Below are 26,825 nucleotides of genomic sequence, written 5' to 3'. Positions count from 1 at the left end.
GGATTTGTTCTGAGGTTCTTGCATATCCTAACTCATTTGACCTCACATCAGCTTTATGAGGCCCATACTTTTATGACCCCCTTTTTAAAGAAGAGGAAACTCACAGACATAGAAAACAAATTTATGATTACCAAAAGGGAAGGGGAGAGGGAGGGATAAATTAAGAGTTTGGGATTAACATATACACACTAATATATATAAAATAGATAACCAACAAGGACCTACTGTATAGCACAGGGAACTCTACTCAATATTTTGTAATAACCTATAAGGGAAAAAAATCTGAAAAAGAATATATATATATACACACATAACTGAACAACTGTGCTGTACACCTGAAACTAACACATTGTAAATCAACTATACTTCGATAAAAAAATAAAATTAAAAAAATAAAATAAAGATGAGGAAACTGAGGCACAGAACAGTTAAATAACTTTTGCAAGGTCACACAGCTAGGAGGTGACAGAGACAAGACTTTCAGCTTGGGTAGTTTGATTCCAGAGCCTGTGTGCCCAGCAACCCTCTAGATGGACGACAGCTCGCAGCATCCTGACCCTGGAGAGTTTCTGGGATGAGAAGTACACTTGTCTTAGATGGATTCCCAAGAGGCAGACCCCAAGTCTAGGACTCTACCAGGTGGCATATTATGGAGGTGTCCCTGGGAAACCTGTGAGGGAGGAGGGAGCAAGCAAACCATCTCAGGCCAAGGGCCAGCTTCAGGGCAACTCAGGAGGGGAAGTTCCACCTCAGAGTTGTCCCAACCCCAAGCAAGGGGCTTTCACACCCCATGCCTGTCAGTCATTCCCAGAGGACTCGCTCAGGGAACTGAAAAGTGGGCTCTGCTGGCCGGAGGGCACTGCTCCAAAAAAGCCCCGACAGCGGACCCCGGGAAGTGAAAGCACAGGGAGCCCACAGGCGCAAAATGGGTGGAAAAAACAATCCGAGGGGATGTGGCCGAGCGCTGACAGTGTCTGCTCTAGCAGCCGCACCTGAAATAGGGAAGAGGAGTTCGCAATCCAGTTTAAGCCTCAACAAGGCGTATTTCTGAGCAACACAAATTCCTCCGATGTTGGCAAGCACCCAGGAAACAAATCTTGTCAGAGGGTAGTCGAGGATAACTATTTCTGCAGGGCCTCCTCCCGGTAAACACAAAGCGCCTCTCTGAGCCCACGTGACCGTGGCCATGTCCACGGGGCCGGCCCACGCCTCTGCAGCCACCTCCCAGCCCCAGCACACGCCGCGCTGCTCCGCCCCATCTTCATGCGCGCTGCCCAGAAGCCTCTTCTGGAGCTCTAGAGGTCCCTCTGCGCTCCACCTAGTGGTCTCCCACCACCGCTGACCTGCCTTCTCCATCCAACTGTTCCAGCCACTCTTGCTCTACATGATAGGGGCCTAGGGCATGCCAGTCACTGCACTGATTTTCGTTCCCTCGTTTTGTGACGTTATCTCATTCTTAATCATGAAATATGTCAAACACATATAAAGGGGTGCCCAACATCCAAAAGTGTCCACCTTAATGTTATTTGCTACAGACCTCTTTTAAAAACACAAAATCAAAGATTCCAGATACAACTGAAACACCCTTTGTGCTGCTCCGTCCTGATTCCATTCCCCTCCCCAGAGGCCACCACTGCTTTACATTTGGCACTTATCATTCCCAAAAGTGTTGTTTCAATTTTACTATATATGTATATAAATCCTTTATAGGATTGTTTTGCATGATTTTAAACTTTATATTCAATTGTATTACACTGTGTATTAGTCAGGGTTCGCCAGAAAAACAGAACCAATAGGATGTTTCTAGAGAGAGAGAGATTTATTTTAAGGAATTGGCTCACACTATAACGAAGCTAGAAGTCCAAAATCAAGGTGCCCACAGGTTGGAGATCCAGGGAAGAGCTGTTGTTCCAGGTCAAGTCCAAAGGCCATCTGCCGGCTCTGGGGACCTCAGTTCAGAATAGTTTAGAATAGTTTGTTCTATTCAGGCCTTCAGCTGACTGGATGAGTCCCCGCCAACGTTGTGGAAGACAAGCCACTTTACTCAGAGCCACCAATTCAAATGTTAATCTCATCCAGAGTAATGTTTGACCAAATCTCTGGGCACCATGGCCCAGCCAAATTAACACATAAAATTAACCATCACACACTACTTCCTTCAGCAACTTGCTTTCTTCACTCCTCATTTTGATTTTGAGATTTATCCATGTTTATACATAGAGCATTTCATTGTATTTATACCATAGGTTATGAATTTTTCTGCTGATGGATAGAGGTTGCTTTCGGTTTCACTATCACAAACAGGAGGGGCATGAACCTTCTCGTGCACACATGGGAGAGTCCCCCTAGGTCCGAGGTGGGCAAACTATGGGCAGAAATCTAACCAGGCGCCTGCTTTTGTAAATAAAGTTTGACTGGAACACAGTCACACCCGTTCATGTACTAATTGTCTAAGGCTGCTTTCATACTCCCAAGCAGAGATGTGTAGTTGCAACAAAGACCACAAAACCTAAAGTATTTCCTCCCTGGCCCACTATAGAAAGAGTTTCTGGGAATTCCTTGGTTGTCCAGTGGTTAGGGCTCTGCACTCTCACTGCAGAGGGCCCGGGTTCAATCCCTGGTTGGGGAACTAAGATCTCACAAGCTTCGTGACGTGACCAAAAAAAAGAGTTTCTTCCCAGGCTCCAGGTCAGTACCTAGGAGCAGAATGGGCTGTGCCCATCACCAGCTTTTATACGGCATTGTCAAATGGCTCTCCAAAGCGGCCGCACCAATTTACCCTCCCAGAAACAGTGTGTGAGATCCCCACTTTCTTCACATCCTCACCTCCCAAAGGTTTGCCAGTCTGATACTTGTGAACTGGTTTCTCACCCTTATTTCACGTTTGGCTCTTTAAACACATATCACTTATTCATTCAACAAACGTCTATTAAGGGATCATTGTGTGCCTGGTACTATCAAGATAAAGCTGCCTCTTTTACAAGAGAAAACACTGAGCTACTTAGTATGAGAATCACAGCTCAAACATGGTGGTAAGGCAAGATGGTTGCGTGTGGGTATTGCAGGCATGCCCTGGAGAGGGTAGCACCATGAACATAAAATCAAACAGTGGACATTGTTCTGCAGGCCTGAGGATGCTCAGTTGGAAAATAAAACAATAATTTGGCTCTCTGCCCACAGCTTCTGACAGGGGCACCTCCATCGCAATTCTTAGCAGAAAGGACCTATATTTCACACTGGCTTCAGTAGAGTTGCTGAGTAATTAAACTGGTTTTCAGTCTTCTCTTTTGACCTTAGAAAATAAAACATCTGCAATTATAAGAGAAAGACTGAGTGTGAGAAGAAACTGTCCATAATTTATACAGCAAGACATACAGCTTTATTGTTTAAAGTTACCAAGATAGCCAATAAATAAAGGAAAAGGGAGGTGGAGTGTGAGTGAGCTAAATCTTCATTTGTCCGCCAGGAAGTCAATAAATAATGCCTGTGGCTGACAACTCAAACAATCAAGAAGTTTGTAGAAATATGGGGCAAGCTCTGGACAAGAGAACAGCTGGGGACTAGGACATGGGGAGAGAAAAATGTGGGAAAGGGAACGCTTTTCTTTACAAGCCTTTATAAGCACCTCTTTTTAGTATTGTTTAATTTTTTAAACCAATGTATGTATTGCTTTGATAATTTTTAAATTGAAATACAAGAAGTACAAAAGAGAGCATCTGACATAATTATAGATGAAGTGATATGTATGTAATAACCTCAGAGATAGGAGTAGAGGTCAGTGGGAATAGAGATTTTTTTTAAAATTAGCCGTGAGATTGTCATTGTTGAAGTAAGGAGGTGAGTCTCTCTCTACCTTTATATGTAGTTTGATGGAGTTGAAATTTCCCACAATAAAAATTTTTTTGAAAAAAGAAAAAAAGAGCAATGAGCTGTGTCAGACTGATACAGATTAAAATCAGCTGGGCCACTTAGTTCTGGGGGCAAGTTCCTGAACTCTCTGGGCCTCAGTTTCCCCATCTGTATAATGGAAATTATACAGATGCACCCATTCTGAGGGCAGAGGTGAGAGACTGTACCTGTCTCAGGGACACACATATTAGTGGTGGGGAAAGACAGAAAAATATCAGAATAAAGTCTAACATGGCAACTACAGTGATCGAGGTATACCCACACAGAATATGGGAAGTACAGAGGATGACCAGGGCAGCCTGAGTTGGTTTTTTTTAATTTATTTTATGGAAGTATAATTGATTTACAATGTTGTGTTAATTCCTGAGCTGGGTTTTGAAGGATGGGTAGGAGTTCACCTGGCAGATAAGGAAAGCATAGAGGCTGGATGGCCTAGTTAGGTCATGACACACAGAGGTAGCAACATGAGTCAAGGTCTGGAAGCTGGAGAGGCCCATGTCTGTTCAGAAAAACAGTTCAGCCTATAGCAGGGGAGAGAAAAAGAGATAAAGCCAGTGAAGAGCAGGGCCAAGTTGTGAGGGTTTATTCAAGAACACACCCCTGAATAAATTCAAATTGCATCTTAGTAAGTTCATTCCAGTAGAAAGGGGAACGAGAAGTTGGAAAGCAGTTGCTCCAAATCTAGGAAGCAAAGAGAGACAGAGGGACAGAGATATCACAGGGGAGACCAGCTGGCTGCCCAAACAGAGCCTCCCAGGGTCACTGTATGTGCCTGGTGCTCAACACTCAGATTTTATTAGGGCATGTGTAGAAAATTAGGCCCTGAAGGGCCGGGTCATGACACATACACCCAGGCTTACATACTGGTGTACCGTGGCAGTTAAACTCTTTAGTGCCCAAAGCAAGCCCTCCTATATCCAGCCAAGGTAGCTGCAGGCAGGATGCTGCGTGAGCCCAGAGCCAGAACTTGGGGGAACAGGATGAGGGAGGCCTCCGCAGAAGGTGAAGCCTAGGGGACTTTGTCCCCCTCGAGACAGAGGGCAGCCTCTAGGGACCAGGTCCTCCTGATCGCCCAGCACTGTGAACACCAGCACCCACCAGCTCTGGCCTCTCACTCCATACTCCTCTGACCTCTCACTCCATACTCCTCTGACCTCTCCTACTAAGACCTTCTTCCCTCAGCCAGAGCGCAGCGTGATGATGAGGTCAAGGGTTACATGCAGTACAACTCAGAAGTGCCCACCATCCTGAACTTGCCCGGAAGACCCGACCTTAGCCCTCAGTGTGCCTGATTCTCCAGGGACCCACAGTGGCTGTGACTGTGCTTGGGGGGAGCTGTCTGGGACATGGCCCCCTCTCCACTACCTGATGACACGTCCCCTAACTCCACTTGCAGGTGCAACCTTAACTCACTGCGTGGGCTTCGTGTTTTCCATTTCAGGTAGCATCAGGTTGAACCAGAAAAGAGATGATTGGGGTTTGAAGGAAGGCTGGATAAGGGACAGGAATGGAGTGAAGCTCATCAGTGTGGGGAATTGATATGTTCTGATTTGGGAGTGAAGGGGAGGGAGGTACCAAAGGTGATTCTCAGGTTGGAGCTAGGTAAGAACCTGGGTGTCCCTGGAGGGTCTCCCCTTCCTGGTTGTCCATGAAGAAGCAGCACTATTTCTGGGCTCATTAATCCAACTGTATGTCCTGTACCAGACACTGTGCTGGGGATGAACAACAGCAGGACAGAAAGGCAGTGCCTGGCCTCAGGGAGTTTATATTCTGGCAGCAAATACAGAAATAACAACTAATAAACCAATAAAAAAAAATTGGTAATAATTACAAGCTGTGCTAAGTGTTTTAAAGAAAGTGAACAAGGCAGAGAGGGACAGAGAGGAAGGAGGTCCTACCTTAGGCAGAGTGATCAGGATGAGGGAGCCACCCAAACACAGGAGAGGGGAGAGCAGTCCAGGCAGAGGAGTCCACACGTGCTTAAGCCTCAAGACAGGAGAGAGGCCCGCGTGGTCCACAAAGACCCGGCACCAGCAGGGTGGAGCCTGTGAGCAGTGGGAAGATTGACACACATGCAGGGCCTTGAGTGCTGCTGTCAGAAGCTTGGATTTTATCTTAAGCACAAGAAACACCTCAGAAGAGTTTTAATTTAATTTAATCAGAGTGACATCATCTGATGTGAAGAGTTGAAGAAAATCACTCTGGAAGCAGGATGAAGAATGGACTCAAGCAGGAGAGGACAGAGGATTAAGAGGATGTTGCCATGGGGTCGGAGGGCGTGATGGGGGTGTGCAGCAGGGTGACATCAGTGGAGATGTGAGAAGTAGATGGATTTGAGATACATTGGGGTGGGGGGGGGATTGACTAACCTTGGTGTTAGATTAGATGTGGGAGATGAGAGAAAGCACGATGTCAAGACTCCCTGGTTTCTGTTAGTACTGTTTACTGGCATGGAGCTGGAGCGGGGGGGCGATTTGCTTTTAGAGGGCAAAAATTCCATTTTGGCCACGTTAAGTTTGAGACATCTGAGCCAAGTAGAGAAGATGTCAAGGAGAGAATGGTACTCAAGCCTAGAGTAGAAAGGAAGGTTCTGAGCTAGAGATATAAATGCAGAAGTCATCCGCACATACATTTCAAGCCATGTGAATGGATCAGATAACTCAGCGATTAAAGAAAAAAAAGCCCCAGGACCCAGTCCTGAGAACTCTAGCATTTAGAGGTCAGACAAGGGAGACAGACTTCATGCAGGAGGAAGCCAAAAGATGGCCAACAAAGTAGGAAGAGCAGGGGAGAGTGGTTCCTGGAAGCCAAGAGAGGAAAGTGTGTCTCATGACGAACGTAGCGGCACGTCAGGATGAGCACAGAGAGGCATCCGGCTGACTGGTGACAAGCTGGCCTTCACCATCCTGGTGAAGATGCAGTAAGAGTAGGGTATAGGGACAGATGATGATTTCTTGTTCATTTATTGCTGGAAGCAAGTCATGCTGAGCATTCATCCTAAACTTGAAAGTCAAACAAATGTGAAAAGTGTTCTCTTGCATCTGCCAGTGCACCAGCTGAGTCTCATTTCCCAGGGCCCAGTCTTAGCCACCTCCACCCACCTCCTCCCTCACCTGCAGCTCTGGTTGCTGGGATGCCAATATCATTAACTCCAAATAAAGCTCTAATTATACCCTTGGGCCCAAATGATAACCCTTTTGAAAATGCTGCTCATCCTTGCCTTTTTGAAACAGAATGAAAGTAAAATCCCTCACCTGCCACCACCAGCTCCATTTATTTTAACTGCATCCGCAGTGAGAATGGCAGTAGGAAAGGGTAAAATCCTCATCATCGTAGTACCAGGGACCAGGGCTTTGCAAATGACTATGGATGGAAAAACTGAAAGAAAAATAACATGAAGCCACTAGATAGAAGTCTTCATTCAGCCAACTGTGCATCCAGAAAAAGCAGAGTGGGGACAGTGCCAGACCACACATACCCAGCAGACTCCCTCAACAATCACTGAACAACTGCTCTGTCCTAAGACGAATAACAACAATAAAGATGGCTACCATTCGTGCTTACTCTGCTCCAGGCATTCAGCCAGTGCTTCCCATGCATCGGCTCATTTGTTTCTCACAACTATCCCAGGGGGCAGGGAGGGGCATTATCCACATTCTACGGATGAGGAAACTGAATCTTAGAGTCACTTATCCCGTAACTGGCCCAAATTGGTGAGGGAGGAGCTGGGGTCAAGAATAGGCTAATGTGGTCATTGCCTGCATACTGTTTACACTGCAGGATGATTCAAGGAGGGAGGTAGGGAGACAGCTAGGGCCCATGTGCAGCCAGTAGCTCTGGCTAAAAGCCTAGGGGCCATCCTCAATTCCTCTCCCTCACTCTCCCCATGACTACTCCATCCCCACCATCCCTCAACCGCCCTAGTCAAAGCCACCATCACCTCCCCTGGATGAGTGCAGGAACCCCCTAGCCGGGCCCTCGGCATGGCCCCCTGTGTCCCACAGGAGTCAGGGGTATCCACTTACCACGCAGGTTACCCCTGTGCCTGCTCAAATCCTTCCATTGGCATCCCAGCAAATGCCACTTCCTTCCCACTCTTCCCAAGGCCTTCCCCCCAGGATCTGGTCTTTGCCTGCCTTTCTAACCGCATCCCCTACCATAGCTGCTGATTCCCCAAAACCAGCACAGAGCCTGGCACAGAGGAAATAATAATCACGTGCTGAAGACATGAAGGCAGTAATGGATGAGCGAATAAAGAAGCTTCGTAGAGGAAGCCACGTTCGAGAGGAGCGTTAAAGTGGGGAAGGGTTTCTCAGGTGGCCAGGGCCAGGGAGTGTCAGGTGGTAAGACCAGGTGTTCTAGGCAGAGGCAACGGCGTGGGTCAGGACAGCAAGGAGGTCCGGGAGCAGCCTGGGGGAGGCCTGAGCAGGACCGGAGGCAGGTCTGTGCAAAGCAAAGGCTGTCAAAGTCGAGTGTGCATTGTAAGCCCCTGGAAAGCATGTTAAAACACACATCATTAGGACCCACTCCAGAGATTCTGGCTCAGACATCTGAGGTAGGGTCTGAGAATGTGCATTTCTCACAAGTTTCAGGTGGCGCTGATGCTGCCGGTCCAGGAACAACACTTTGAGAACCACTGGTGTAAAGTGTGCTAAGGAAGCGTCCACGTGGAGGCGCAAAGGAAGACAACTCCAGGGAAGTCAGATGAGGGGGCTGCCGGCCAAGCCCGCAGCAGCTTGAGCCTCCACAGCCGGTGGGCAGCGCCCCTCCCTGCACCGTCCCTCACAGAACACACCTCTGCCCCCCATGACCTCTGACTGCCATTCCCCTGCCGTTCAACCCCAGCTACTCTCATCCACAGCATTTTAGGCTTTGAAGGTGAATTTTGTTTCTGGCTCCAGCGAAATTAATGGGTCCTAATCCCTTAAAACTGGCTAATCTCACATAGAGATTTGCACTGCTGCTGCCATGACAGTGCCTCTTTTCAACAGAAGACCTGGTGCTAAGTTACATAGCCTTGATGGTAGGAGTCCCAGCTCTGTTTGGGCAGAAGGACAGAAAGCAGAAGATGTCATCTGCTGGTGTCCACAGCACACCATGCGCAAGCTGCTAGCCTGCCCTCCCTTAAATCTGCCCTTGAGTGCAAATGTTACATCAGTTTATACTTTTCTCCTACTAGAAAAGTGGGCAGGAGTGGTCCCAGGGTCATGGGTAAGTATGTTTGTGTTCACAGCATCGGTCAGGGACTGTACATTTGGTATTTTTATCACCTTCTCCCCTGGAAAGAAAAGGTGATCAGAGAAGTGATGTTAATTTGCATCCACTTCAGCCATAAATCCAAGAGGACCAGATAGCTAATGTACATCTCTCGAAGTTTTAAACACAAGTGCCCTCTCCTCTCTTGGGCCCGACAGCAAAGTTCGCAGCCGCAGAAGCCCCCTGGGCCTTCAGAGGCGGACCGCAGATCTGCCTCAGCTCTCCTCAGCTTACAAGGCTCGGAAATGAAAGCTCAGGGACTTGGAGTGGGAGACGGTTTGGTTTGATTGGTTAGCGTCCTCACACCCAGTAGGGAAGATGCCTCTTTGTCTTTGTGTTGCAGCCCAAATAGGAAACAGGAGTCCTGACTGTTCTATGTTACAGCAAAGACAGAAAACAGTCCTCCACAACAGAGTCTCTCTTGATTCTGATGTGCCTTTCAGTTTCCAAAACAGAGGACAAAGATATGCACACTTTCAAGTCACATTAACCTGGTTTGGCCTTCTGGCTCTGCCACATTCCAGCTATGCGATTTGGGCAATTATCATATGCTCTCTAGGCATCCTCTTCCATAAAATGATATTAGCATTAGAGGAGGGCCGTGAGCATTTAGTGTAGTCATGAACATTGAGTATTGGGTGGAAGGTGGGGGACAGTCAGTGAGCTGGGATCTGTATAACAATTGGCTCTCCGTGGATGAAACGCTCTGCTTTATGGTGTTCGCCAATTTCCCTAGTGTAGCTACTCTCACCACAGCTGACATCAAGCTACCAGCATGAATGCAGAGTTGGGAAGAGATGCATTGTAGGACAGTGTTACATAGTGTTCCCACCTGTCGACTGAAGAAAAACACACAACTTAAAAGTTGAGAGTTAAGTTTTATTAGGGAACCTTACTGAGGACTATAGCCCCAGAGACAGCCTCCCAAATAGCTCTGAGGAACTGCTCAGAAGAGGTAAGGTAAGAGGCAGGATATATTGGAGGTTTTTGCTGGAAAACAACATATGGTCGAACATCAAAAGATTACTGCTAATCACAAGAAACTGACATCTCAAGTTAATTTTAGTGCTTTCCTATATAAAGGAAGATGCAGAGTCTGGGCTCATTGAAATTATTTCTTCAATATGCATCTTAACTCTCTGGGGCCAGTATCCAAAGCACAGAAGACTTCCTGTTTTTCTCCACCCTGAGTTCTCTGGGTGCGCCATGGGGCTGGGGGCAGCTGCAGGGGCTAATGGCCTGGTCCTTCTGGAATGGTGGGCAACATTCTTTGTTTACTGGAATAGCAAGCAATGTTCCCTGTCCACAATCATTACAGATACAATAGAAGCAAATAACCTCAAAAGCAGAGATGGCCGTCAAACATAGTAAAACAATTAGGAAGTGATGAGTAGTCGTTACCTTTGTATTTTGAGTATTTGTTACCTTTGTTTTTAGTATAATTTATGCAATTGTAAGTTCACATAATTAAAATTTTCTTGGTGGCTGTGTTTAACAACCGGCTCACGAAACTCCTGAAATATTTATTTAACAGTCTGTCCTGGCAAGCAGGTACAAGCCAGTACAAGCCAGCTCCAGCGTGTGGGTGGGCCACACCTGTAGGCAGTAAATCCAGCTTCTCTCCCTCTTCCTTTCCTGTCCTCAGTCCCAGGGAAGGTTTCATGGTTTTCCCAGGTATAGAGACAAAGGTGGTCCCTGTCCACTGCAGGCACCACACTTACTTTTGGCCTTGGCCACCATCCCAGCCCTCTGCCTGTGCTACACCTCAGGCAACGTCCCAGCCCTGGACCCGCCGCCTGGCCCTTTCCCGGCTGGGGGTGCTGAGCCACCCCTGACACCCAGAGGACGTGGCCTCTGTGGGGCTGAGGGGCCGCGGGAGGACAGAGGAAGGCTCTCTACGCTCAGCAATGGCCTGGAGGTCTATTTTAGGATCCAGTCTGTGGAGATGGGGAAGCACGGCCAGCAAACTGTGCTTTGGCAAGTCAGGGCCTATAATTAGCCTCCACTTGAGGGTCGAAAAAACCCTTGGTTGTTACTAAACAACAGTGAAAGCAGGAACCTCCAGCTTCCCTGAGCCCAGAGCTGCCCAGCCTCCTTGGACAGACATTGGACAGAACCTCCCCATCTGCTGGGCAGCGTCCAAAGTGTCCCAGGCAGCATCCTGTCCTCAACCCCAAGTAAGGAGAAGCAAGTACAGAGCCCTGGCCTCGCCTCCCATCAGCCTGTACCTCCTACTGACTCCTGCACCGTTGCTCCCGGCAGCCTCTTACTTATGAAGAGTCTGTAGTCCGCTGGGCAGATGTCACCGATTCACACACAGGGGACAGTTGCTGCTGGGCGGAGCAAATCCCAAGTCAAAAGGCAGCACATGCAAGCGCTAGTGTGTTTGTTCTGGACGGTGGGACATAGATGACTGCATCCCCAGGCATCTTTCTGCTTTTCCAGAATTGTGTGCCTCTGAATATGGTACACGTATATCCCCCCACGCCCCAGGGTTGGGTTTTGTTTTCTACTTTTTCTGTCCACCCGCTGCATGTCTTCAAAGCAGAAACAAAACAGAGCTGTACCCACGTGAAGAGTTTAAGCCTCAAGCTCCCTCACTTGCACGTCCCCCTTTGTATTAGTAATTTTTTATTCTTTTTCTTAAAGGCAGTCTCCCAACTTGTACAAGCTCCAAGCCCACATCTGCCCGCATCTGGCCCTGCATGGCCACCTACTCTAGAGCACTTTGGAAGCCATCATGTCTGCAGCTGGGGTTTTTGAGCCCACGGTCTGGACACCTGCTATGACTCAAGGTCCCGTGCTAGGGTGGAATATTTGCCATGGGCACCACTGTGAGAAAACGAGCAGGGTAATTGCCCTGGGCTGCAAATTCATCATCTGCAAAATGGCATCACGGAGCATCCAAAGACAAGGAAAGGGGCTCCTAAATGTGGGTGCAGCAGCGTGTGAAGGAGGACGAATAGAGGGCTGGGTCAGAGCAGCCAAAGCCAGTCCTCAGAGGCCTCACATAGCCAGAGCCTTTGAATTAACTATATTCAACGATATTAACTCTATGTTCTTATTTTCTGTATTCTTTTTTTTTTTTTTTTTTTGGCTGTGTTGGGTCTTCTTTTCTGTGCGAGGACTTTCTCTAGTTGCGGCGAGCGGGGGCCACTCTTCATCGCGGTGCACGGGCCTCTCACTGTTGCGGCCGCTCTTGTCACGGAGCACAGGCTCCAGACGCGCAGGCTCAGTAGTTGTGGCTCACGGGCTCAGTTGCTCCGCGCCATGTGGGATCCTCCCAGACTAGGGCTCGAACCCGTGTCCCCTGCATTGGCTGGCAGATTCTCAACCACTGTGCCACCACGGAAGCCCCATTTTCTGTATTCTTGATGCTGTGGCAGCTGGGGCCTCATTGACAGGGAGAGACCGCCCCATTGTAAGGCTAGTGAATCCTAGAGATAGGAACCACTTACCTGTGAGAGTGCCTTTGAGATGCAAACCAACCCATCCTGAGTCAATACCCCAACCTGCCTCCCCTTGCTAGGGCTCACACTCCAAGAGGCAATATTCCTCTGCTCTGACCACCCAGGGCTGGGTACCAGACGACAAGGGACCACCCCTATAGCCCAGAGACCATTGAAATTATTCAAACCTGCTGTGCCCATTCCTTCCCATGAAAACCACAATAAAGCCTTTTGCCCATGCTTTCCCCTCTCCCCTTCTGCTTCCTGACCAACCCTGGTTCTTCTCTGTATTGCCCTACATGGTATGGCTGCCCCCTCCTCTTGGGAACTGTGAGTAACAAATGATCTTTGCAATGTCAGTTGTCTCCTGATCTGTTGGCCTCTCCATACCAGAATAAAAACAAAATCCCGGGTACATCTTAAAACACCCTTCTTGGGGGCTTCCAGAAAATGATCTCCAGACCTGGGACAGGGGAAGACTGGGAATGGCTCACCCATGGTCACACAATTCATTCATGCAGGCATTCACTCAACAGGTGTTGATGGAATGTCCACCACAACCAGAGCTTGGAGACACAGCAATGAACAAGGAGTTGACCCTGGGAAGGGCCACTTCAGCACAGTGGGATGAGGGCTTTGCTGGGGAAACCAAGGGAACACAGGCGTGGACCAAGTCCCAGATCTGGGTGGAAGGGATGGAGCTCCCCTGTTCCAGTAGGGTCATCCTGTGCTGTTTGTCCACTTCATTGAATTTCCCACCAGCAACCTCATCTTCTCTCTGCTGCAGCCCTGCCCTGACGCACACTGGGGAGCAGGCAACTGGGGTCTCCCCCTCCCTGGTCCTTCTCATCTTACTCCGGTCTCTGACCTCTGGTGCCGGAAGTCCTCCACCAAGTCAGCGAAGGACTTCCAACTCATTTACTTTCAAGAGCAAAGGACTGATAAGAGCTTAAAACAGTGATTCGCAACCTTCTTTTTTTTTCAGTTTTATGTATTTTTATTAAACATAATTTACATATAGTAAAATACACAAATCTTAATGGTACAGCTTAACAAATTGTTACCTATTATACATCAGTGTAATCACCAGATCCAGATATGGAACATCTTTATCACTCCAGAAAGTTTCCTCAGATTTGCATCCTTATTTTAAAGTAACAGTTAGTTTATCCCCCATCCCAAGCTGCAGATTATCCGAAAGCCAATATGTAAAAAATATATTTATTTTAAAAAGAAGTTTCTCAGGTTAAGAAGATGACTATCCTCCCAGTCCCCACCTGTGGGGAACCCTGAGGGGTGCTGAGGGCCAAGTTTGAAAAATCATTCTTCCCCATGAAACCCCCGAACTGTGTGTACAATATTTATGTACATACATAAGCTGTATGTACAATGTTTATGTTCACATGTATGTTCTGAGAGTGGACAGAATTCTAGAGCTGAGCTGTCCAGTTCTGGAGCCACCTGTGGCCACCTGCAGCTATTTAAATGTAAACTAGTTAAGATTAAATAAAAGTAAATGTTCAGTTCTTCAGTTGCCTTTGCTACATTTTGAGTGTTCAGTAGCCACGTGTGGTCACTGTGCTGGACCACACAGTGCAGATCAGTTCCATCATCACCGAAAGTTCTATTGGGTAGCAGTGGTCCAGAGATTTCATCAGCTTCCCAAAGGCATCCATGACCAGAAAATGTTAAGAGACACTAAGTCAAGCCAGTGAAACTTCATTTAAGGAGACAGAAATTTCACTGGAGAGCCGAAAGCTCATCATTGTGACAGAGGCCACAGACAAGTCTGCCTTGAGCAATCTTTTTGCTCCAAAAATCCAACCCTAAAAGCTCTTAGAAGACACCAAGATTTTATGCTTTAGTGTCTATCTCGCCCCCTCTTTCTTAGAGAGGGACATTTGAATTCTAAAAATATTTGCCATGAGAAAGTGCTCTCAGCGTCCCAGAGCCTCTGTGCCCAGCGCGAGGCACCATTTGAAGTAGGAAGACATCGCAGTGACCTTGTCCTTTGGTGTGTGGTCGTTCTAGGTGGGCGAGGCAGTCCTGGAAAACGCACGGCTCATGCTGCAGACGGAGAATATCCAGGCGGGCGCTGACGACTTTAAGGAGAGGTAACGCTCCACAGCCGAGGGGACAGTCCCTCCGTGCCCCAGACTCCTGGGCCACTCGGGTAATGCGGCCCCATGCACCCCAGCCTCGTGGAAGGCTGGGTGGGATAACAGCATCCCCAGGAGAATCCGGAGCCAAGAATATCTGGTTCAAACCCTCCTTGTAGACACAAGTAGGTCCCAAGGCCTCAGAGATTTTGCCAGTGTCACTTGGCTTAGAGCAGAGGTCTCAAAACCTAGTGTTCATGAGAATCACCTGAGGGACTGATAGAAAATGCAGATTGCTGTGCCCACCCTCAGAGTTTCAGATTCAATAGGCCTCAGGCGGGACCTAAAACTTACATTTCTACCCAGTTCCCAATGATGCTGATCCTGCTGGTACTGGGACCAAATTTTGAGAACTACTGGTTTGGAGCAATGCTTCTCAATCCTGGCTGCATATGAGAATTACCTGGGCACTTAAAACTGCCAGTGCACAAGCCCCACAGACATTAGTGGCGGTGGGTCCTGGCCTCTGTATTTTTAAAGTTCACCAGGCTTTCCTGATGTCCATCCAGCCTTGAGAACCACCTCTTTGGAGTCTAATAGTGTTTCCTATAATGTGGCTGATGAAGATCACTTTAAGTGGTATAAAGATAAACATTTTAATTTTAATAGTCATGTATTTACTTATTTATAAATTTATCTATTTATTTATTTATTTTTGGCTGCACTGGGTCTTTGTTGCTGCACACAGGCTTTCTCTAGTTGTGGTGAGCAGGGACTACTCTTTGTTGCAGTGCACGGGCTTCTCATTATGGTGGCTTCTCTTGTTCCGGAGCACAGGCTCTAGGCGCACGGGCTTCAATAGTTGTGGCACAAGGGCTCAGTAGTTGTGGCGCACGGGCTTAGTTGCTCTGCGGCATGTGGGATCTTCCCAGACGGGGAATCGAACCCGTGTCCCCTGCATCGGCAGGCAGACTCTCAACCACTACACCACCAGGGAAGCCCCATATATTTATTTTTATAGTTACCTTCTGTTTATGGCCCATGAAACTGTTTTTCTACTACAGTACTACCATTTATAGTGGCAATTTAAAAATTATTTAATATAAAGAGCTTTTAAAGTTTATTGATTTAATATTTACTCTTTAAGTACATGAATTTAAGGAACAACATAAAGTAAATAATGATACAGAAGATACACATTTAGTGCAAAATCGTGTAGGTGAGTGGGGTTTGCAAAACACGGGCCTAATGGAGAAGCAAAATGAAGATGCCTTTTTTATGGATGAACACAGCGATTTTGAGAATATTTTGAGGGGAAGGTATCCTGGGAGTTGAGCAAATGTGTGGATGATGGAATTGTTAGTCCCTAAATTAGCAAAGATGAAGAGGAAAGGCATATAGTTAGGAGTCTATGGGGAAGACCATGATCCCATGGCCATTCTTAGGAATAAGAAGGGTGTTGTGATGAAAAAGAGAATCTCCACCATCTCCTCAGATCCCCAGTCATTTCCTTTCTTTGAGACCAAGCTTCTCCACCCGCTAAAAGGCCTCCATTCACGCCACTCTGGAGTCAACCAGCCAGGGTTTCCATCTTGCTCAGCACTGGTAGCCAAGGTCAGAGGCGCACAAAGAAGTGCAGCCATCATCCTGCCACTGACAACTCTCTGCATGATTAAAGACAGATGCCAACTGGGACTTCCCTGGTGGTCCAGTGGTTAAGACTCCACACTCTCAATGCAGGGGGCCCAGGTTCGATCGCTGGTCAGGGAACTAGAGCCTGCATGCTGCAACTAAAAGATCTCGCATGCCACAACTAAAAAAGATCTTGCATGCTGCAACTAAAGATCCCATGTGCCACAACTAAGACCTGGCACAGCCAAATAGATAAATAAATATTAAGAAAAAAAAAAAAGATGCCAACAGACATCGAACTATTCACACTAAATTTAAGGTAGAATTTAATTAAGTGTGATTAAGGTAGCATCTGACTGAAATGTTTTTCACTCATTCATTCATTTATTCCTTTTGGCATGAATTCATTCATTCATTTGTTTATTCATTCATACATACCTTTGTCCTGCCATTCAACAGAGTAGAATGTAAACTCACCGAAAGCAGGGGCTTGGTCTATTTTGTGCCCCAGTGTATCACCAGCACCTAAAAGAGTGCCAGCACAAGATAGATACTAAAAAAATATTTATCAAATGAGTTAATGAATGAATTCAACAAATGTTTGAATGTCCGCTTTGTGCCAGGCTCCTTGCCAGGTGCTGGGAGTGAAGTGAATCAGGCATGGTTCCTGACCTCAGTGAGCCCACAGGTTAGTGGCAAAGACAGAGGGTGAACAGAGAGTGATTACTGAGCAGATGTGCCATCACTGAGATGAGCCCAGATGAGGGGGCTCATTTAGCCTGGTTAGGGAGTGTTGACATGAGATGATGCCTGATTTGGGTCCTAAACTCATGTAGAAGTTGAACAGGCAGATAAAGTAGGCATGACTTTCCAGGCAGAGGGGACAGTGTGTGCAAAGGCAGGAGGACATTAGAAGACATGGTGCATTAGTGGAATCCCAAGCACCCCAGGATAACTGGGGCATATAGAGTGAATGAAGGGGAGACAGATCCTGGAGGACCACGCCAGCCATTCCAAAGGGCTTGAAATTATCTGAGAACAGAGGAGACCCATAGAAGGGGTTCGAGCAGTGGCTCATCATGACCAGATTTTAGCTTTAAAGGAAGCTTTGTAGGGTGGAGAGGACAGGCAGGCAAATGAGCAGGAAACAATGGGAGGGAAGGGTTTCGACTGATGGAGAGGCAAGGTCTGGATTGGGAAGTAAGTTGAGATCAGATTATTGAGGATGACACTTAAGGCATCTGAGCAGAGGAGTGACTCCATGTGGTTAAGGAGAGTCACTCTGGGGGCAATGCTGTGGGCCTGGGAAGACAACAGGAGGCGTAGTTCAGGGCCTGCCTGGGATGGTAGCAATGGGCAGACTTGAGGGGTGGGTTGAAGAACTAACCGGCTGGATTTGAAAATTATCTACATAGACAGCCTGAAAAGAGAAGGTTAAAGGTAAGTTCCAGACTTTGAACTTGGGTAATTTAGAAAGTGATTCTTTGAATGAAATAGAAAATTGGGGAGGGAATGCTTACCTAAAATTCAGGGTTTGACAATAAGTTTGGTTTTGAGGAAGCTGAGTAGAGCTGATGGTGGAGGAGCCAAGCAGAAATGATGGGACGCCATAGACAATGTTGTGTTAGAGTGGCCTGCAGGTCAAGGCAAGACGGCTTTGGGTGTCATGAGCACCCAGGGGTTCTAACCGAAGCACCATTCAAAATGGGGCAGTGAAAAAAAAGCTAAAAGTGTAAGAGCAGCCTTGGGGGATATCACAGAGTTATCCCTCAGAGGACTGCCAAGAAAACGGGCTGTAGGAGACCAGAACCTCCAGTCATGCTGAATGGATCATGTGCTGAAAGGGACCAGGCTCCCTGGAGAGGTGAGCAAAATAGGATTCCAGAGGCACGTGGGGGATTCTTCCAGCTTGGGTCAAAAGAGACCAGTGGTTGAGAGTCCGCCTGCCGATGCAGGGGACACGGGTTTGTGCCCCAGTCCGGGAAGATCCCACATGCCGCGGAGCGGCTAGGCCCGTGAGCCATGTATGCTGAGCCTGCGCGTCGGAAGCCTGTGCTCCACAACGGGAGAGGCCACAACAGTGAGAGGCCCGCGTACCGCCAAAAAAAAAAAAAAAATTAAAAAAAAAAAAAGAGACTAATCCCCGTCATATGAGGGGGTTTCCATTTCAGCTGGAAGGATAGGACTTGTTTACAAAAGAACTAAATGTTAATAAGAACACAATCCTTCAAAAAGAATAAATTTGGGTAGAAAATCTAATTCCACATATAGAGCACAGAAAAACGCTTCAGAAACCAGCCCCCAAGTGCTGATTCAAATGTACAGGTCCAACTCTGAGGGAAGTCTCTGGTGGTATGCCACCACTGAGGACTCTGTCCTCAGTCCCTTCATTTACTATTTTTAACTGCAAGGTGCTTGAAAGCAGGCGTGGCAAAATGGCAGATGATAGAAAGCCAGTTGGGGTGGTGAAGAGTAGAATGACAGAATCACGATTCTGATCCCAATACATTGGAACAATGGACCAATGACATTGAAAGAGGATAAACATAAACTCCTATTCCTGGGTTCAAATACCAGTTGCACCCAGGAGGACAGGGAAATTGGGCTGAAAGTAGCTTTTGTGAAAAATGTTCAGGATGTCTACTTGGCAGAGACTCAATATTAGTTAGCAGCAAATACAGCTAATCAAAATGAAATGAACGAACATACAAACAAACAAACCCCACAATACAAATCTTAGAATCGGTGATGAATAGAATTAAAGGGTTTAAACAAAGGAGCAGACAGTCCCACAAGACCCTGAAGTAATCAGGTAACATCTGGAGTTTTGCATTTCATTCTCTGTATCACATTTTAAGAAGGACACAGACCAATTGGAGCATTTCAAGTCATTCCAAACATATATCTTAAACCTGCTGCTGCAAAAACAAAAATGAAAGGGTCATAGTCCCTGCCCTCGATAATGACGAATATGAAAACCCATTTGTATGAAATATGGAGGAAGGAAGTAGGAATGCTTAACCTGAGGACAAAAAGTCTTGCAGGGGTGTAGGGGATGGAGATGGGGGACAAGAGAGTGACATAAGAGAGTGTCTCCAAATATTTGTAGGACTGCCAGTGGAAGGATTAGACTGACTTTGTGTGTTCCAGTGGGTGGAACTCAGACTCTTTCAGGAATAGAGACTAGAGCTCTTGAAGGAAGCAATCTGCAATAGTTACAGCTGTCTAAAAATGGTATGATGGCCTTGGGAGATGATGAGGTCCCCGTTGCTGGAAGTATTGAAGCAGAGCCTGCGTGATCACCTATCAAAAATGCCATCAGGGATTGTCATCAGGCAGGAGTTTGGATAGTTGAACAAGAAATTCCTTTAAAATTCTAAGACCTTGAGAGGCTTTCTGAAACGAGAGGTGTGAGATTTCTCCCTTCTGTGGATGGATGAAGGTAAGGTGTGAAATTTGGCTGAGTGGAAGGCCGTGGAAGAAAGGAGTGCCACTGGGAGAAACTGCCAAAGATGTTGGGTAGTTGTTAGAAAAAAGGCCCTGTGCAAACCAGAGATTGAAACAACGCAGAGGGGGCAGTTTCAGACTTCTGTCTGCGTGTATATGTGTGCCTGTGTGCTTCTGCATATTTCGTATGCAAATCCAGGTTTCTGGTTTCTCAAGAGAAGGGAATACCCCTTCCCACGCTGCAGTGATGGGGAGGGCTGGGCAGCAGCACCGTTTTAGGTGAAGCATGTGCTGTCCTACACGTGTCAATCCCCACCTCTATGCTGTTGCCCAGACCTGGCCCTCATCCCTCATCTACATTCCCCACTTGGTCCCTGAAGGCATTTGGGTTTGCAGCCACGGTCCTGAAATTTTACCTGGGCTTTGTGGGAGCGGAACCATGCACGTTCTTCATTTGGGGATCACCAGCACACAGCCTGGGACTTAGCAGATTCTCAGTAATGTTCGTTAAAGGATCCCCAGGTGAAAAGGATGACAGATCAGCATAATGATGACAACACTGGTCCCCTTACCTGGATCTGACCTCTTGGAGAAGCTTTCCCTAGAGCTCTGTGCTTCCAGTGCCCCATGAGGATGGCACCTAATTAATCCCTGTGCCCTGTTATCAGAAGTTGGCTGCAATCGCTTTCATTTTAATAAATCAACAGGCAGCAATTGCATTAACAGTGTCCTCAAACCCATTGGAACAGTGACTTTTAACATTCATTGCTCAAGTATCCCATAATTGGTCTGTTGGTCACATTTATAATCTGATTATTTTTCTTTGGGGTCACCCAGCTCTGCTGATTGAGTTCCTTTACCTACAGATATGAAAATGAGCAGCCGTTTCGAAAGGCGGCAGAAGAGGAAATTAACTCTCTGTATAAAGTCATTGATGAAGCGAATTCGACAAAAAAGGATCTGGAGAGTCAAATAGAAAGCCTGAAAGAAGAACTTGGCTTTCTGTCAAGGAGCTATGAAGAGGTAGGTGGGGGCCCTCACCTGTCGGGCTGAGCTTCACAACACAGGTGACGCTCCGCGTCACTTGCCCAGGGCTGCAGGCAAAATGCCAGTAAAATATTCCCAACTTCTTGTAATGGGTGAGGTTACCCTGAGTTTTAAACTCAAATGGCTTCAGGGACCAGGCCGGTACATAAATGGGGAGGCAGCAGGTCCAAGCAGTAGTGAGTGATGGAACGTGTGTTGAATTGGAGGGAGCATCCCCTAAGCTTTCTAGTTCAGATTTTTTTTTCAACACTGTACTGGACAAACAAAATAACTCCGAGAGTAGACCCAGGCTGTGGTTTAGTCACAATCAATGAAATTAGGTCAGATCGTTGAGTGACAGGACTGAAGGGGACCGCCTGTGGTGATGTCGTCCAGTGTCCTGCAGACCTGCAGTGATTCTAAACAACCTCACACCGGTCAAGATCCAAACAGTGCTTGCAGTTGGAAAAAGTCAAAACCCATTTAACCATGTTCACATTGGGAAGCTCCTTCTTTTGTCCAACTGTAAGCTAACCAGGAATCAATAAGCCCACTTCCTCCTGTCCTCAGCTCCATAGTTTGTCACCACTCTCCAAAGGTAACGCTTTAAAAACTCTGCAGTTATCTTTAAATCTCTTTCCGCCTCCTCTGACTTTATGAAATTCATAAATTTCATCTTGTTGTTATTGCTTACTCTGTGTTGTTATTTTGTTATTTATTTATTTTGATCTTTGCTTTGGGTGGGCATGGGTTTGTGAAGAGTAGCCTAAGAAATGCATCCTGGGGAAAAGAGAATATAGCGCCCATGCTGGGAAGAGGACCAGGGACTTTGCCTGTCTTTGTGAAGCTCCATGTTTGGCAGCAGCAAAATGAGAAGCAAAGTATTGCCCACAGAGCTGGGCTTCAGCTGGCTAGAATTCTGTGTCTTTTCTTTCTCCTCTGGAACTCACTGAGGTATATGTTGTCATTTTCAGGATGTGAAAATGCTATACAAACAGCTGGCAGGGTCTGAGCTGGAACAATTGGATGTTCCCATTGGCACTGGGCTGGATGACATCCTTGAGACGATCAGAATTCACTGGGAGAGAGATGTCGAAAAGAAGTGGGCGGAAGCGGGAGCCTTGCTCCAAGCTAAGGTAAGAGGCAGGACCAGCATTCTCACTCTGCCCTCTGCAGAAGGAGGCCAAGCAAAGATGAGTAGCAGCCAACATGCAAAAGAAGAAAAGCAACAATTTCAATCTCGTTAGACAGAAAAGAAATGCAATTTAAAACAAAGCTTTTTGTTTACCTGTCTAAATGCAGAAAAAGTTTAAAATGGTAATAGTGCTGGCAAGCATGTGGAAATGTGGGTGCTCTCCTGAGTTGTTGGGGAGCACAAACCCATGTGACATCTTTGAGGAAGGGATTTGATGACACGTACCAAGAATCATAAAATGCTCCTGCATACCACTTGAATAATCTAGACCCCATCCTAAAGATATAACTGAAAATACAGATAAAGTGTACATCCAGATATACCCACTGAAGCCTTCATTATTATAAGGGTGAAAAAAATTGGGAAGAAAACTGGATAAATATTTAATAACAGGAGAAAGACTAAGCCACAGCCTAACCATGCAATAAAATATCAGGCAGTTATTAGAAATGGTATTTATGAAGCATTTATAGCAATATGGGAACTGCTCAGGCAATAAGGTAAAATGGGGAGAAAAAAGAGAGTACAGATTGGTATGTACCAGGGGTCAGCAAACTTGTTCTGTAAAGGACAAGATAGTAAATATTGAGGCTTCCTGGACAAGATGGTCTCTGTTGCAATACTCAGCTCTGCCACTGTGGTGTGAAAGCTGCTGTGGACAGAAGGTAACCAGTGAGCATGGCTGTGTTCCAATAAAACTTTATTTACAGAAACAGGAGGTGGGCTGGATTTGACCTTCGGGCTGCAGTTGCCAACCCCTGCTATACACAGTAGGTAAAGCATTCAAACAAAGAAACTAGGCATCAAGAAAAGGTCAGAACACAGTTTCTTGTACTTCAATTATACCTTAATAAAGCTGTGAAGAAAAGGTCTCCCTTAAAAAAAACATCAGAAAGAAAACTCTAAACTGTAAAAGTATTAGCATTAGCAGTGGTTATCTTTAAGTGTGGGACCCATTTCATGTTGTGATGTTTTTTCTTTCTTGTTTCCGAGTTTTTCTTAAGTTTTTTTTAAAGTAGTATGAATTATATTCATGGAGGGAAAGCATCTTTTATTAAACCTCATAAATAAGAAAGGAATTAACCAGAAAATAGAATGCACAGGGTTTGTTCTTCCCTTCCCCTTCTCCCACCCATTCATGATTCTGGAATTCTGAGGCAGAGGATTGAAAGAGCAGAAGAGGAAGGAAAGCATGAAGGAAGTGGGAAAAATAAAGTAGAATTTGAAAGAAGGCAAGAGGGCTGCTCCTGATTTCTCAGTGCCCATTGAGTGGGTCTCAATCCTGACTGCACAACAAAATTATTTCGGTGCACTTTCAAAGACACCCAGGCCCAAGACCAATTAAATCGGAAGGAGGAGAGGGACTTCATGGTTTTTAAGCTCACTGATGATTCTAATACACAGTAAAGTTTGGGAACCACAAGAGTTGATAAAAACTCCCAAAAGAAAACCGGGAGGACCTTTTCTGCTCTTTCTTCTCCCAGCCCTCCACAACCCCTGCCCCCCAAGTATCAACAGGAAACTTCCCCGCAGGGTCTTCACAAGTCTGGATCCCCCAGTGTTCTCCAGCCCGGAAAACATCTTCCACTCCCCAATTCTCCACCCCTTACCCCTTTTCAAAAGCTCTTCTTTCTAACCTTCAAATCCTTGGGCCAGGTCACTACAAACAATTTCCACGGTAAATAGTGCCTAGTCACTCCATGAAATACAGCCCCCATAACCAGTGAGAGGCAAAACCACACAAAGAGAAAGTGAAACCAAAGCAGATATATGGTTTGGGTCCATTGCTTCTTAGGGGACTCATGAATATTTATAATTAATGACCTTAGAGACCATCAACCCCACTCCCTCATTTTAGAGGTGAGGAAACTGAGACCCAGAGAGGGCAGTTGATGTTCTGAATTTGCACAGCTGGTTGGAACACCACAGTTCAGCTCTCCTGGCTCTTGATCCAGGGATTTTTTTTCTCTGCATTAGGCTGTTGGCTCTGCCTCCAAAGCTAAATCACAGTGGCCCAGGAATTTGCAGACTTGTTTCCGTCCCAACCCTCCTGGGGTCTACACCACACCATAGTGATTATCTCTTTGGGAAAGGGTGGAGGAGTATGGTAATTAACAGAAATTAATCCTGCATAGTGTGAAAAAGAAAAAAAAACTTCATTATTATTCACCCCTCACCCTCTTGAGAATCATCACCAGCCCAACAGTCATTCAAACATTAATTCTGAACAGATTCATTAGTGTGTTTTTTAATAGAGTAATCTGAAAGCTACGTCTCAGAGAAAACAGACAGTACTTGTTTCAGTTTGGCCGATGCTCCCTGGGCCTCTTGCAGAGAGGCGGAGCTCAGAAAATATTTGCAGAATGAGTGAATTCCTCTAATCATCAACAGAGATCAGAACTGACAGCCAGAAGTCCTCCAATAAATAGTTTTGTCAATTGCCGTCATGCCCTCGGGGGCTGACTTTTGCCCAGCCTGAACATCTCTTGTAGGTTTCTTGGCTGCGAAGCACAAATGTGAAACTGTTTAGCACACACTGCTTTCTAAACATTCTGCAGAGAGAATACAGACATGTATTTAATTACCTCTCAGCTTGGAGAGGCTAAAAATTAATTGACATTATTAATTTGTCTTCATTTAAGTTCCTCCAGAAACTGATGCTGAGACAAATATTGAAGTGTAGGTGGTTTCTTTGGAAGTTGTGGGAAGCAGAGAAGCAAACAAAGAACACTGTTATCCAACCAGCTCCCACTGGGGGAGACTGGAGCATCCCCATGGGGGCCTGGGGAACGGTACAGAATACAGGAGAGGAGAGAGGCGAGGAAGCTGGGGTAGTAATACCCTCTCCCCTCAGTCATCTGCCGTCTGCTAGCGGAGTGACCTTTCAAAGACTTCAGAGAGAGCTCCCAGGGAGAGGTACGGAATCTGACAGAGAGAAGGAAGCTGGGGAGAACTAACATGTAGTGGCCCAAGGAGTCAAGGTGGATGCCATCAGCATCTGCTATCACTTTCCTGCCAACTCTTTTTATTCCTTAATCGGTAAAAGCTTATAACACCAGGTTCTCTCCAGCCACGGTGTTATAGATGTCGGGAACCTCAGTGGTCCAGTCTTTGGAGCTTCTCAGGTTGCATGATTCAGTGACTGGGGGATCACAGTGGTCCAGAGAATTTCCAGAGTGTTTTAAAGTCTGGCCCTTCCTTTTCTGTTTGATGTGGTTACCCAACTCAGGGTATTTGGGGATACTTCAAGAACCTCCAACAGCATGCCATACCACCCTCCACACCTCCTCCTGGCTAGCCATGGAACACACTTCCCAGTGTGCAACTGACAGACCTTAAAAAGACCACCTTGGGGAATACTGAAGGGTCACTATTATTCATCTGTTTCCTGGATTCATGTGCTGAGACATTTCCACTCTGTAGAGCGACAAACAAAAGAGAGAGTCCTGAGTGCTAGTATTCTGTACACTGACGTTGGCTAGATTAAGATTTCTCAGTGCCCTTCTTTCCTAAAACTTGCGGAACTTACGGATACATCGAAATCATCTGTCAGTCATTGTTACAAGACCTAGAATTAAAAAATAAAACTGATAACCATGTGAGGCCATTTGTGCTGGCTAGACCTCTGACATCCTTTCTGCTCATTCAATTCTCACAACAGCCTCAAAAGCAGGAACTCTTGTTATTCCCATTTCACAGATGTGTTTTCTGCTACCAGGAAGGAAGAAAGGGAGGGAAGGAAGGAGGAGAGAGAGCCAGGAGCTTCTAGTTTCCCTGCAGCCAGGCTGTTTCTACTAAGTTTTTCTTTCACAAATGCAAACATTTCAAGCATCATATCATCAACAGGAAAATGAAGTTCCAGGTAGCCAAAAAGACACTTTCAAAAATATTATGCAGGGCTTCCCTGGTGGCGCAGTGGTTGAGAGTCCGCCTGCCGATTCAGGGGACGCAGGTTCGTGCCCCGGTCTGGGAGGATACCACATGCCGCGGAGCGGCTGGGCCCGTGAGCCATGGCCGCTGAGCCTGCGCGTCCAGAGCCTGTGCTCCGCAACGGGAGAGGCCACAACAGTGAGAGGCCCGCGTACCGCAAAAAAAAAAAAAAAAAAAAAAAAATTATGCAGTTATAGTCTTTCATGTCCATGTCAGTCCATCACGATACATATAATCCCATGTTTCTTCCAACTGACCTTTTCCTTACAGTGTGCGGTCCTCCTGGAAACGGGGCCACCCTGAAGGCTAAGGGCTCCCAAAGTTTCAGAATTAGGCTGCTTAGGGTTCAAAAGGTTGACCTACCCCACTTCAGTTTTCCCTTGATGGGATTGGAGGCCCTCCCCTCAATTCCCAGAAGCCAAATCTCTGTCCCTTGTTCACTGCAGCTGGGTGACGTGCACAGTAACCAAAGGCTTATTCAATCACCAGCGTGAGCTGGAGGGGGGTGGGTGGCAGCTCCTATGAGTCCCTCGGGGCCAGGAACTCCACAACAAGTAGATTGCTCCATGCTCCCTGCCCTGACAGTAGGTCACACTTGCATCAGATCAGTTTAAGGTATTTGTGGTCAGAAATTTTATCTGAGCTATAACCATCATGCCTCAAACAGTCAGGATGACAGATTGTGGAGATGGTTAAGAATGAAGAGAGGTGAAGAGGTGGAAATGAATTGCGAGGTTTCCGGTTATTGATAGTCTTAGAGCTGCAGGAGGCACCAGACAGTGCCCTCTAATGGAAATCTCTGCAGTGATGGGGCTGTTCTGTAATCTGTGCAGAGTGCAGTGTGGCAGCTCAGCCACGTGTGGTTACTGAGTGCTTGAAATG

General features: G+C 46.6%; 1 protein-coding gene and 1 long non-coding RNA gene across 2 annotated transcripts in view; one reads left to right on the top strand and one right to left on the bottom strand.

The window, feature by feature from the left end:
- Positions 1 to 26,825, top strand: part of BFSP2 (beaded filament structural protein 2) — a 69,797-nt gene that overhangs the window by 24,863 nt on the left and 18,109 nt on the right. Inside the window, exons 2-4 of the mRNA XM_004278918.1 lie at positions 14,646 to 14,728; positions 20,659 to 20,815; positions 21,793 to 21,954. Of these exons, the coding sequence (XP_004278966.1) occupies positions 14,646 to 14,728; positions 20,659 to 20,815; positions 21,793 to 21,954 (402 nt within the window). The remainder of the gene's footprint in view (positions 1 to 14,645; positions 14,729 to 20,658; positions 20,816 to 21,792; positions 21,955 to 26,825) is intronic.
- LOC125964549 (uncharacterized) lies at positions 106 to 1,167 on the bottom strand. The gene is made up of 2 exons (XR_007477667.1): positions 993 to 1,167; positions 106 to 670 (listed from the first exon to the last, which is right to left on the bottom strand). It is a non-coding gene; the product is annotated as an uncharacterized LOC125964549 (long non-coding RNA).

Source organism: Orcinus orca, chromosome 5, assembly GCF_937001465.1.
Source record: "Orcinus orca chromosome 5, mOrcOrc1.1, whole genome shotgun sequence".
NCBI lineage: Eukaryota > Metazoa > Chordata > Mammalia > Artiodactyla > Delphinidae > Orcinus > Orcinus orca.
This window is presented reverse-complemented; position numbering and strand designations above follow the sequence as displayed.